The sequence below is a fragment of the Balaenoptera physalus genome, assembly GCF_965194825.1.
Source record: "Balaenoptera physalus genome assembly, chromosome: 19".
Lineage (NCBI taxonomy): Eukaryota > Metazoa > Chordata > Mammalia > Artiodactyla > Balaenopteridae > Balaenoptera > Balaenoptera physalus.
Window position 1 is genome coordinate 11,575,919 of NC_138900.1, and position 13,138 is coordinate 11,589,056.

Here is a 13,138-nt window from a genome sequence, read left to right on the forward strand (position 1 = left end):
CCAGTTGTCCAGAGGAGGTGTTGACAGGTGGTAAGAGAACACAGAATGGATGGTAGGAGAGGGCAGCTCTGATCACCACCAGCTACACAGTCAGGACCTTTTCATCTTCGTCATAGGCTGTTTTTCCCCATCTTCCTCTCACTGTGGTACATGAAGAACTGGTTGCCTAATGCTGTGGGTGTGTGACCCATTGTCATTAGCACAATATGGTTCTATGATTAAGTAACGGGTGGGAATTGTGTCTTCTGTATTGAGCACTCTGATTTTCATCCGGACAAAGGAAAGGGGTGACTGCTGGACACTTTCTGTTTCCTTCTTCAAATTCACTCTCTCCCTTTCTCCCCCTGCCCTGTGCTGTGGGGACCGTCAATGGGATCTCTTGCCTTCCAGCTGGGTTCAGTCAATGGGGAGACGCAACAGGAGACCAGAGGGAGGACATTGAGTGAGGTTGGGGTATTAATTCCCCAGCTCCCTCCCTATAGTGTCACTGTGGGCTGGATGGGTTTTCAGCCTGGGATCAGAGATCCTGTCAGGCAGCGTTCTCTAAACACCACCCCCTCCAGATTCTAGTAATGGTAATGACTTCTCCTCAGTGTTTCAGGCCTAGGATGATAACAGCCCCAATGATATCAGCCTCAGGAAACTGTGCAAACCCTCTTGTTTCTCTGCTTCACACAGACCCTTAAGTTATTCAAGTGGGGTGAGCCCGCTGTTGGTGCTGAGGCCCTGGCTACTGGGATAGAAGCCTCATTGGTCCCGGTGCACCTTCACCTCCCAAGTCATGGCGATGCCCAAATACTTTTGCTTGCAGCAACCTGAAGGCTCTGCTGCCACCCATTGGGGTCCAATGGGGATGCGGACCAGATCAGTAAAGGACAGTCTGAGATGGTGAATCCGGATTCCTCTCCTCCCTCATGCCAGATCTCTGGGAGTCCTACCCTCCCCTCACGTAGAGAAACCCCAGCATTTGGGGGAAAGGACAATGTCTTTATTATCGCACACACGGGGCCACTGCCTGAATGTCCACCCTCCCGCAGGGCAAGCTCAGCTGCTCCGAGGCCCTGTCGTCAGGTCATACAGTGTGTGGGGGCGGGGGGTGTGTGTGGGTGATAACTCGTGTAGACGACTGGGAAATAACTCAGTGTCCAAGGCTGTTTAGTTATGAGGTCAGAGGGAGGGTTGGGGCTAGGGGGTCAGCAGGGGCTAAGAATCATGGGGAAATGGGATCAGCAGGGAGGGCGCCCCACACCAAAGGGCTAGGGATAGTCCCAGCCCTCCCACCCAAGCCAGGTCGGGGGCAGGGGCAGCTCCATCGGGCAGTATAACTTTATCATGGTCCTCAATCACTATAGCTTTATCATGGTCCTCAATCACGGAAAAGACCCCAATATTCTTGGTACCATTCAGCAAGGAGCTGGAAGGATGGGCCAAGCAGCCCTGGATGTTCACTGGGGAGGTCAGCCCACCTGGAGAGTGAAGATCGAGTCAGAGAGGGCTCAGATTTCCTCAGCTTAAATTCCTAAACCCTAGGAATCCTAGACCCTCCCCTCCGCCCTCAGACCAAGAGACCAGGCTCTCAGTCCCCTCCTCCCTCCGACCTAGAAAATCTGGGTCCCCAGCCCTGTCCACCCTCAAACGCGTAAGCCAGGATCTCAAGCAGCCTCCCACCTCAGGACCAGTGAATTCAGGCCCCCAGCCCCTTCATCCTTGGGACCTGACCTTCAGCACTCACCTCCCCTGAGAGCAATGTGACCCTTGTAACAATGACTGGTGCCCTTAGGACACCTCACAATATCAGAGTTTTGTGTGCAGGATCCAAAGATGGACAGACAGGTGGGACATTGCAGGTCTCCCGGGGCAGGGGGAGCTGGGGAGCAGAGAGAAGGTTGGGGGCACACAGCTCTGCTCTTAGCTGTAGCCACCCTCCTTGAGCCCCAGGGTGTATCTCTGGGGCCCCATCTCTCCCTACCCCTGGTCCCACCCAGCCCACCGGGGTCCCACACCTGGATGAGGGAGGGAGTTCAACAGGACGCTGCTGCTGGTAGCCGAGTTGCACTTGTCGGAAGAGCAGAACCGGGCAAAGGAGGCGACGAACACTCCGGGGGGCCCCGAGTGTATGGAGATAGCCTGGGAATCCTGTGTCCTGGCCTTGCTGCAGCCTTTGCTCCCCATCAGGAGTGATCTGAGTCCTGAGGGGTGACAGAGTGAAAGCTGGGTGGAGGGAGGGGAGACTCCGAGGGCGGCAGAGCCAGGGGTTCCTCGGTACACAGCAGGCAGAGGGGGGATGTGGATCCTCTGATGACAGGGGCACAGGTCCTGGTGAGGGCGCGGGGAAGACTGGGGCCAGAGCCTGGGTCCTCCTCCAGCTCTGCCACCTCTCAGTTCTTGCTCAAATGTCACCTTCTCACTAGAGCATCCCCAGAGAGCAAATTACAACCTTTACATCACTCTCCCGATCTCCTTTCCCTGCTGGATTTCTTTCCATAGCTCTTATCTTCATACGCATCTCTTACTCTTTTTTTTTTTCTGCTTCCCCACTGGCACGTAAAGTTGCAAGAAGGCAGATGCGATGGGATCTACAGCACCTAAAATAGTGCCTGGCACACAACGGGCAGCTCATTAGACCTTGAATGAAGTCACTGAGGTTACTCTGTGCCAGCTCTCTCAGCCCTTTGCCTGGAGTACCGGATACAGCCTAGCAACTACCCAGCAGGGTAGGTACTATTATTGCCATCACCTCGCCCCCAGTTTTCAGAAGGGGAAACCAAGGCGCAGAAAGAGGGAGAATTGGGTTTAGAACTGCAAGCATGAGGGGAACCTGGCAGGAAGTTCAGGGCACAGAATCCAGGGCAGGGAGACGCAGGACCCCGTGCGGCGGTCTTGCCGTCTTGCGCAGCCCACACACCTACATCTATGAGCAGAAGCGTCTCCTGACACACCTCCCCAAGATTACACAGCTGCTCCCCATTCGCGGACCATGTGACAGGTTTCTGAGTCAGGTCTTGAGAAGTCCGAAACATGATCCCCCGATGACAGGTCAGAATAGCTGCGGAGAAAGAATTACCAGGGTCTGTGTGATTCAGGGACCTGCCTGGTCCTGCGCTTGGGAAGATGATCACATTCTTGACTCACCCTCCAAGCCACCTAGCCACTGGGTCCCTCGACCTCAGATTAGAAGGGACACAGGAAGTCCGAGCCCCACCCCCATTTTTTACCCTGTTTTGCTGGAACATCGCAGGGACTTTTCCCAACCCCCCCTGGGGACAGCTGTTCCTCCCTTTGGGTGTGAGAGAGATGGATGGCTCTTCCTTAGCCTGAGCCAATCTCTACTTCCCTCTCTGGGCCTCGGGCTCCTTATCTGGAAAATGAGGAGGGCAGCCTGACACCACATATTTCTTTTAACTGAGAAACCCTATGTTCCAAACAAAAATACTCACATGCTTCGTGTGCACTCAACACTTACTGAGGTGCCCGACTGCCATGACTAGTTTCCACGGATTAACCCGTTTAAGCCTCCCAACGAGCTTGCCTCACCTGGATTGCCTCATTTCCTCCTGGCACCCCGGCCCCCGCTCCGCACCTCCACTTACTCCCTGACATCTTGCTGTACCCCATCTTCTCATGCCTGGCCTTGCCGATGCTCAATAGATATTTGCTAAACTACCGAACTGAACTTAACCAGGGAAGGCAAATGCACCGTCCAATATCTGGCTCTGATGCTGAAAGCCAACAGAATATGGACATATATTAGGGATATCCATTTGTGGCCTAATGGCTGTGTTTTATGTGACGTGTGTGGTTTGGGAGCGTGCATATGTGGGATGTGTGTGGATGTGTAGTGGGTATGTGGGGTGTGTGGGGTAGTATGCGAATGTGTGAAATGTGTATGGTGTGTGATGTGTGGCATGTGTGTACAGTGATACAGTGTGTTGGTGAGGTACGTGGTGTATGTTTGTTGCATGGGTGTGGCGTGGTGTGTCCCGTGTACCTGTGTTTTGTTTGTGTGTGCTGTCCGTGGCATGTGATATGCGGTCTGTGTGCTGGGTGTGGCATGTGCTATGTGTAGTGTGTGAAGTCTGTGGTGTGTGCGGGACGTGTGAGGTTTAAGGAGGCCTGTGTGCGGTATGTGACGTGTGGTGTGTACTTGGCACAGTGTGTGTGTTTGTGTCTCCCGCGTGTATTGTGTGTTGTGTGCGTTATGGTGCGTGGTGTGTGTGGCATGCATCTGATCTGTTTCGGAAACGCCTTCTGGATTATGAATGTTACCTAGTCCCAGAGATGAAGGCCCGATGAGTAAACCAGCATTAATGAAAAGGAAAGATTCAGACTCTGTCCTTCTCTGCTCAACACCCTTCCACAGCTCCCCTGCCCTCAGCAGAAAGGCCAGCCCCTCAGTCTGGCTGGGCAGACACCTGACCCACCACCAGGACCCCCAGCCTACCTCTCGGCTCCCCCAACAATATCCGTCCCCAAGACACAGCAGGGCATTTCCTGCCTCCTTGGCCTGGCACCCGCTGTTCCTTCTGCTTGGGACGGCTCTCCCTTCATGGCCCACACTCACCTTGTCCACCTGGAAAACTTGTGATCGCCCACCACCCCCAGCTGCACCCCATCCTCTCGATGAGCCCCTCCTCAGGCAGAGCCGAGGGACCCCTCTTGAAACCAGCGGGCTGCCCCCACCTCCAAGCCTTTGTCCATGCTGTTTCCTCTGCCTGTTCGTGTCCTTTTCCTCTTCTGTGAATAAACTGCAGCTCATCTTTAAGACCCGGCTCGTAGGTCACTTCCTCTGTGAAGCCCTCCCTGATTCGCCCCTCCCAGGACATTAGTATCATCCTCCTCTGAGGCCCCCCAGACCCACTTCCATGACAGCCCCGTGACCATCTGTGTCTGCGATGTCTCCCTTCCCGGTCCTGGAAGCCCTTTCGGGCAGGGCCAGGGTCTGAGTCCTCTGGGGTCTCCACAGGAGACCTTGGAATCCTGTACAAACTCACGTCAGCAAACGCATCCTGGGTGCCCATCCTCAGCCAGCCCTTGTGCTGCCCAAGGCCGGAAGCCTGGTGTCAGTGACATCTAGGCCCTGTCCTCAAGGCTCCCCGTCCAGCCAGAGAGATCCAAGCAAGAGGAACGTTTGCTGAACTCACTCAACTCTCTCCCTGAAGCTCGGACAGGGAAGACCCTTCTCCCACTTTCCTAAGACCCCACTCCCCTCTTCGCCCCTCTACCCTCCTCACCCCACTCCCCACCTCGCCATGGCAGGTGCTTCACATCAAGACACTCTAGGCCACTCTCATCCACCGGTGTTCCAGTTTGGCTGGGTTACCATGGGGAAGTGGGGACCCTCCCCGTGTCCCCGTTTGGCTCTTACTTTCCCTGTCACACCTGAAGCACCCTTGATATCCTCCCTGATCTTTTTTCTCTGCAGCATGGCTGCTGGGGTGCTCCAGTACCATGGGTGGGGGATGGGTGAGGGTGGTCAAGGGGAGGTGGAAAACCCAGGGTTACCCAAGATCAGGGGTGTGGAGAAGTAGAATTGGAAGCAGCAAGTCACTCCCAGCAAGGAAAGCAGCAGACACACCTGCACTCACTCCTGCAGCCAATGGATAGAGTGGCACCCGAGGCAGCCCACCCTCCCTGCCCCTCTGACCTTCCTCCCTGCTGCCCTGCTCCTCTCCCACCTGCAGGCTGCCCTAACTTGGCCAGGCCCAGCATCGTTTAAAACACCCACCAGTGGATTCCTGTCCTATAGGAATGTCCCCTGGACCACGCACCCTCTGTCTCCCCTTGAGCTGGACACCTTACTGGCACCCTCACCTGAAGCGCCTACTGGGAGAATCCCTGACGTCACACCTGCCTGAGTGAGTAATAAATATCTGAATGACGTGTTGCTGGCTTTGGTGGGATGTGTTTGGATGTCCACCTTTCACAGGGTCATCATGCCCCGAGGCCGCGGCACAGGGCGTTTGGTCTTGTGGGTATGACACTCACCTTTAGGATCACAGGTCTCCCGCAGATTGATGGGCCCGATTTCCTGAGTCCCATTAAGCAGGTTGCAGCCTGCTTGGGACATGCACCCCTGGACTTTTAGATGGGTGGTGAGGCTCCCTGTGGAAAGTGAGAGAAGGGGAGAGAGAGAGACACTGCTGCTGGGACCATCCAACCCTCATGGGGGGAGGTGCAGCTCTGGGAAGCCAGGCCCACCCTCCTCCGGGTCCCAGACCTCAGCTCCCTTTCCTCCCCAGAGACTCAGATCTTGGTCCAGCTCACCAGCACTGAGCAGGAGGACCCCACTGTAGCAGTGTGCGCTCTCGGCGGGACAGGTCAGCTCTGCTGCAGACCCACAGCTTTCGGCAGACAAGCAGACTGGACACCGCACAGACCCCAGGGCTGGGGAGATGACAGGGAAAGGGAGGGAGGACTGAGAGGGCTCTGAATTCAGACCACGTGCCTTCCCTCCACCCCCTCCCCCATTTTGCTGGTCCCCAAGAATCAATTCCCTAGTCTCCCCCAAATGTGCCCTCCTCGAGCTCTTCTCATGAAGGCCTGGGGTGCAGGGCATTTGGAACATGAGCTAGAGAGAGAGCAAGGTGGGGAGGGAACGTGAGATCTGGGAAGGGGCGCCCGGGACTGAGCGCAGGAGGTGGTACAAGTCGGGGAGGGGTGCCCGGGGAGGACCCAGTGGCTTCATCCACAAGTTCCACTAAACAGCCCAAGAAGACAAGACGCCCGTGTCCACAAAAGATGCCAAAGAGTAGAGAAACGCAAAACACAGCCCCAAACCCGATTTATGGTCTCAGACAGAAAAAGACAATGGGAAGTCACAGGCCAATTTCACTTAGGAGGAGGAGATGCCAGAACCCTCACTAGAACACGCGTGAACCAAATCCAATGGGATGGAAAGAAGGAGCTGGCGCCAGGTCAGGGCCAGAGCCAGAGCCGGAGGTGGGTGGTCGAACATGGGAAAATCGGTCCAGTTTTCTGCTCCAGGACTGTTGGAAGAAGCTGTGCTCGGGGAGGGGGTGCTGGGGAGGGTGGGCAGGGAGGGATTCTAAAGCATCCCCTGTGTGCTCACCCCAACCCCTCAGCCCCGTGGCTTCCCTCCTCCCAACCACCCTCCTCCTCTCCCTCCGGCACCTGTGGGTAGGGGCGGGGCCCAGAGAGGGAGGCTGGTGGAGAGATGGTTGCACAGGTTCTCCCGGCACACCCGGGTGTAGGAGGCGATGGACAGGCCGGGGCCTGCCCTGTGCTGGGTGACGAGGGCCTCGTGATCGGCTGCCTGGGTGCAGCCCTTGATGAGCACCACGTACACGTGGGGTCCTGGACCGAGAGAGAGAGAGAGACAGGCCGGGGTGAGGTCATGACCAGGGGGCGGATGTGCCTCGTGCTCTGGGGTGAGAGGCAGCAGAGGAGGCCCCCGGGCAGCTGAGGAGGGGACAGCTCCTGGTCCTGGGGGGAGCAGGCTTTCGAGTTTGTCACAGAATGCCGGTAGGACCGGGGGCGCTGGGAGCGTCTGTGCACAGGGGAGGGTGGGAGGCAGGCGGGGGCCCACGGGCCCTCCTTACCGTTCTCCATCAGCATCAGAACCTCCTGGCAGCTCCAGCCGTCCTCACAGTGTTCCTGGCTAGTCGTCCACTGGAGGGGCAGTTCCGACGCGTTCCTCACGGACACCAGTGTCCCCCAGTAGCAGGTCAGGGCCTGCACTCCTGAGATGGGAAGAGCCAATCAGTCTTAGCGCATCCTCCAGGGGACTCCCCTCCCGTCTGGGGTCCTCACTCACGGGGCACGGTGATGCCCAGGAGGGCCAGCAGCAGGGCAGGGCTCATGATCAGGGCAGCTGGAACCCTCCCTCCTGCTCTTTCCTCCTTTTTATATCTCGCCTCACACAAGGCAGTCCAGGAAAGGGGTGGGGAGGGCAGGGACTTGCTAAATGGGGCCTGGGCCTCCCTCTGAGTCTCAACACCTTCGAGGCAGCAGGGGTGGGGGAGGGTGGGGGCTGGAGGGTTGGGGAGTGAGGTCGAGGGGGGAGTCTGGGTCCTCCCTCTTTCCCCAGACCCAGGAGTCTGGGCCCCCGGCCCCTCCACACTTAGAGACTGAGGCATCCTGGCTCCTAGACCTCACTGGTCCAGATCCCCAGCCCTCTTTCCTCCAGAGCCCAGCTGTGTGGGTCCCCACGCACATCCTGTTTCAGGGCAGTTTGTGAAGGCGGTTTCCTCACCTCATAGCAACTTGGCCACCTTCTGGCCCCAAGTGAGGAAATGGCCCAAGTGCCTGTGAAGACAGTGAGGTGAGTCTTGGCTGGTCCTTACTCTATCCCTATCCTAACCTCTGCCCCCCTCCCACTTCCCTTTTCTTTCTCTTTCCTTTCTATACTGCCGTCCTTCTTATTCTCTTTTTCACTTACTTCCCTCATGCTTTCTCTTCTTCTACTGTTCTCTCCCCTCCCAGCACAACACAGGCCCTGGAATCTCCATCTCCCCGCCACCCAGGAGCGAGCTGAGGAATGGTGGGGTGGGGGGAGGGGTAGAGACTGACTCTCTGTCAAAGAATTCGGATATTCCTCGGCAAAGCACAGTGTCTTTGCCAGAAATAGATGGAACAGTGGTGTGCTAGAAGACCAGCTTTTCAGAAAAACAGCATCAACAAACCCTGCCTCGTAACATCGGCCTATTTCTATGGTGTAAATACTCCTACCATGTCTGATTTTAAGCTACCAATCATTTAACAACCAGTTCGCAAAATTCCTAAATATTTAACAATCGGCTTTTGCAAACCTGCACAAACCAGCTCTAGCATGCTGGGTAGGAGGGAGACAGGGAAGAATCAGGGGTGTCTGTTGGTGGCTGCAGAGGCCAGATGTGGGTGTGTGAGAAAGAGAGGGGAAAGGGAGAAAAGAGTGAGAACAATAGTAGAGGACAAAGAGAAATGAACATGAAACTTGCAATTATATGTTTATTTCAACATCTTTATACATTGTATTTTTCTTCGGGTTTGCAAGTTTAAAATTTGCTCCATGGACAGAGGCACGTTCCTCTCATCTCCCACTGTGTCTCCACTACTAACATGGAATAGCATAGGTGCTCAATAAATATTTATTGAAGGACGGAAGGAAAGGAAGGAGAGGAGGGAGGGAGGGAGGGAGGAAGGAAGGAAGGAAGGAAGGAAGGATGCAACAGTGCCATCACCACATTTGTATAGGTTGTGCACTAAAGAAACATCACCCCCTCCCCAGTGATCCACATTGTTGCTGTGTGAATGGTGCCCTCTGGAGTTGTGTGTGGCCTGAAGCAATGTCCCTGGAAGAAGAGAAGGAAGGGTGGGCAAAGAGGCACATAAGGTCATAGGCCATCAATTAAATGTCTGATTTTAGTCAACAGATATTTACCAGGCTGGAGTCTGTGTCTGGTACTGTCCTAATTTCTGGGGAATCAGGAAAACCAATAAGAATGAAGCCACTGCTTTTGTTGAACTCACAGTCTAGTGAGAGAGACAGACACTAAACAAATACATGAGCACCAAAAAAAAAAACACAAATGGTGCTGGGTGCTGGGCAGAGAGTGAAAACCAGGTGATGTGAAAGTGAGTGACTGAGCTGGGATCAGGGAGGGCCTCCCTGAGGAGGTGACATTTGAGCTGAGAGCAGAATGAAAAGAAAAAGCTTGCCGTGGAAAGACAGGCAGGAAGAGCATTCCAGGCAGAGGTAAAAGCAGGTACAAAGGCCCTGAGGTGGCATCAAGCTTGGCTTATATGAAGGTTAGAAAGAAAGCAAATGGCTAGACTATGGTGGGTAAGAGGGAGAGTGATAGAAGATGAGGGAGGAAAGGCTGGCAGGGGCCCAGCAATGTAGGGCTAAGTCGGGTTATTAAGGCAATCTTTCTGGGAGTCCGGTATATTTCAAGTGACTAATGCAAAGTCTGGATGTGGGGCTGTTTAGCAAAAGGTCTGACAGTCCTTGGTGTGTAAAACTGTTTGCTACCAGACCGGATTCCGTTGCTCCGTGATTGTGTAGCCTTGGGTCATTTACTTCCCCTCTCTGAACTTTCCTCTTCTGTAAAGTAGCTGTAATGATTACCTGCACCTCATGGGTTGTGGTGAGGATTAATATCTGTATATAACCCAAAGTAGGTTCTCAACAAATGATAAAAATAGTTAATATTAGGAGCCTTTACTCTGTTCCAACCCTAGTCCAAGCACTTTTTGTTTCAACTCATAGAATCATGACTCATACCCTGAGGGAGATTCTATTAATAGCTTGATTTTATAGTTAAAGAAACTGAGCCCCAAAGGAGTTAAATAACTTGCCCAAGGTCACACAATGTGGCAGAGATAACTGCCCACCAAAGATCCATGCTCCCTTCAGGGTGTAAAGATGTTACTAAGTGGCAACTGCCTAGCGGGGAATTACATTTCCCAGCCTCCCTTGCCTCTAAGTGAACCATGTGACTAGTTCCCACCAATGGAACGTGGGCAGAAATGACTGGTGTCACTTTTGAACCTGAGTGGTTACAAAGCAGGAGTGCCACCTCCTTCCTCAAATAGTCCATCAAGTAAATGTGATACAAATGAGAAATAAACATCTATTATGTTAAACCACAGAAATTTAGTTTGATAATATATCTGTTTCAACTACTAGAATTTTTAATACACACAGCCAGGAAGTGCTTTCCTTGGGATGGATGTCCTAGAAGAAGAGCCTGAGACAGAGATTCTTCTTGTGCTAAGTGCTCCAAGACATCCACTTGTAGCATTACCAGTACTGGTTCTTTTCTTTTCCCTACCCTTCCTTTTCCTTCCCTTCCCTTCCCATTCCTTTCCTCTCCCTGTTAGGAGCGACAATTGCAACTATTCCTTGTGCCTCTTGTAGAAAAGGATCCAGAAACTAAAAGAGGGAAAGGAGCTTGCCAAGACCTCTGTTTCAGGCTCTGGCTGAGCTAAAATCAATTCTGGGCCCCTCAGTCCACACTTTGGCCGACTCATTCTGCTTTCTCCTTCAGAACTGGCCAATGGGTTCAGCAGGTATGAGAAGCCTGGGTCATGCCAGAATGTGCTGCGATATTTACCTATAGAGGACAAAGCAGACCCTCTAGCGCTTGGGTGGGGCTTCTTCCATGTTTATTTCCAACAAAGACACTTTCTTTGCCCCGAGACTCCCTGAATGCTGGGAGGAACAAGTACATCGCCTCTGGGTCTCTACAACCTGGGTTTCTCTGTTTCTGCAGGATGAGAGTCATTTTAGTTGTTGATGACAATATTCTACCTGGGTGATGTTGCGTCTTTTCTAGTGCGTCACATCCAGAGGTTCGTAATGTCAGTTTGTCGCGTTATTGGCTAATTAATAAGTGACCATGTGAACATCCCAGTCTCCACCAATAAGACCCTTTTATTTCCTTGTACACACCATTTCCAGAGAATCCTCCCTTTTCGACACAGATTACACTTGGGTCGAGCTTCTCCACCTGCCCTGCGCTGCCCATTATGCAAAGCCCTTCCACTCAGGTGGCTCATCCCTCAGAGCTGATGCTATTAACCCACCTCATGAAGTGGGAAACAGCCCTGACAAGGGAGAATGAGCCCTTGAGTCACAGAATCAGGAAATGGTGGCAGCATCCGGGAGCCCAGGCCTTCCCAGCAACCTGCACTCTGTCCCGCTGCACCAAAGCTCCCCAAAGATGGTCGAGTCATCTGAATGATACATTTCCAGTCTCATCTGCCAAGCACCCAGTTTTCTCCAGCAAAGAAAAATTATTCGTATGGCAAAACAGTTCACATTCAGATTACAGTATAGGACCTTATGTTATAAAGAGGAGGGGATCCGGAGCGTGTGATGAAAAGTTACACTTAAATATCTCTATCGGCCTTTCTGTACTCACCAGAGGAACAAAAACAAGTAAAAATCGAATGCAACTACTGGCATTGACTCCGGTCAATATCCTCCAGCGCTGGAGGCACGGTGGATAGATTAACCCTTTGGAAGCCAATCTCACACTAAACCTTCCAAGTCCTTTGACTTGGAGTTCCGTTTTGGAAAAACAATATTCCTAGTGTGTAAGGAGAAGGGGAGCTGTAATACCTGGAAATTGTGAGCTTTTAGTAAAGAGGCTGAGATTCTAGACCAGACATTGTTTCACTCTGATCTGAACAATTTACTTCCTCTTTCTTGCCTTCAATCTCCTCCTAAGTAAAATGAGGCATGGTTTTCAATCTTTTCACCATACAGGAAGAAGAAACAGGGAAGGATAAAAGTCCAACACGGCAGCGGCAGGACTAACATCTTAGTGTTTACAGCACTGTGGAGAAAGCCATCTTTCCTAGAAGCCACCAAGCAACGTACACCCACAGTGGTTTGAGCTGAGAATGCACTCACCTTCATCAATAACATCAGTTGTCAGGCAAAAATCTTTCAAGATAATTCCACTTGACCTCACTTTAACTAAAGTAATATAGAAATGGAATGGAATTGTTGAGTCACATGGTAGGCATATGCTTAAGGTTTTAAGAAACTGCCAGACTATTTTCCAGAGGGGTTGTGCCATTTTTACATTCCCCACCAGCAGTGTGTGAGAGGTTCCGGTTTCTCCACATCCTTGCCAATACTTGGTATAGTCAATCTTTTCCCTTTTAGCCATTCTAAGAGTTCCGTGGTGGTATCTCATTGTAGCTTTTTTTTTTTCATTGTAGCTTTATTTTGTATTTTTCTAGTGACTAATGCTATCGATCATCTTTCCACGTGCTTATTCACCATCCGTGTATCTTCGTTGGTGAAGTGCCTGTTCAAATATTTTGCCCATTTTTTTATTGTCTTCTTATTAAGTTGTAAGCGCTTTGTATATTCTAGTTGCGAGTCCTTTGTTAAATAGATGTTTTGCAATAGCTTTCCCAGAAATAAAGGCATATGAGGCATATGTCCAAATAAAGACACATGAAGACATATGAATGTTAACAGTAGCTTTATTTGTAATAGCCCCAAACTGGGAAACAATGCAACCAAACTGTGATATAACCACACCATGAAATATTACTCAGCCATAAATAGGAATGAGCTATTGATACATGCAAAAATTTGAATATGAACTTCAAAATGATTCTGCCTAGCATATTTATGAGGTTCATCCATGTTGTAGCATGTATCCGTACATCATTCTTT

The 13,138-nt window shown here is 52.2% G+C and overlaps 2 protein-coding genes across 2 annotated transcripts in view; one reads left to right on the forward strand and one right to left on the reverse strand.

Annotated features, from left to right (window-relative positions):
- The window catches only part of LOC309649170 (cell adhesion molecule CEACAM1-like), a 46,219-nt gene that overhangs the window by 14,361 nt on the left and 18,720 nt on the right, over nucleotides 1-13,138 (forward strand). Inside the window, exons 2-3 of the mRNA XM_082438878.1 lie at nucleotides 2,551-2,714; nucleotides 5,682-5,855. The gene's annotated coding sequence lies outside the window, so the exon portion shown is untranslated. The remainder of the gene's footprint in view (nucleotides 1-2,550; nucleotides 2,715-5,681; nucleotides 5,856-13,138) is intronic.
- On the reverse strand, nucleotides 1,186-7,883 carry CD177 (CD177 molecule; the record flags this gene model as incomplete). The annotated part of the gene is made up of 10 exons (XM_082436186.1): nucleotides 7,775-7,883; nucleotides 7,560-7,700; nucleotides 7,132-7,314; nucleotides 6,265-6,384; nucleotides 5,986-6,102; nucleotides 2,906-3,046; nucleotides 2,004-2,189; nucleotides 1,733-1,867; nucleotides 1,282-1,466; nucleotides 1,186-1,203 (listed from the first exon to the last, which is right to left on the reverse strand). The coding sequence occupies exons 1-10, from the start codon at nucleotides 7,818-7,820 to the stop codon at nucleotides 1,186-1,188; spliced, it is 1,272 nt and encodes a 423-aa protein (XP_082292312.1). The 5' UTR covers nucleotides 7,821-7,883.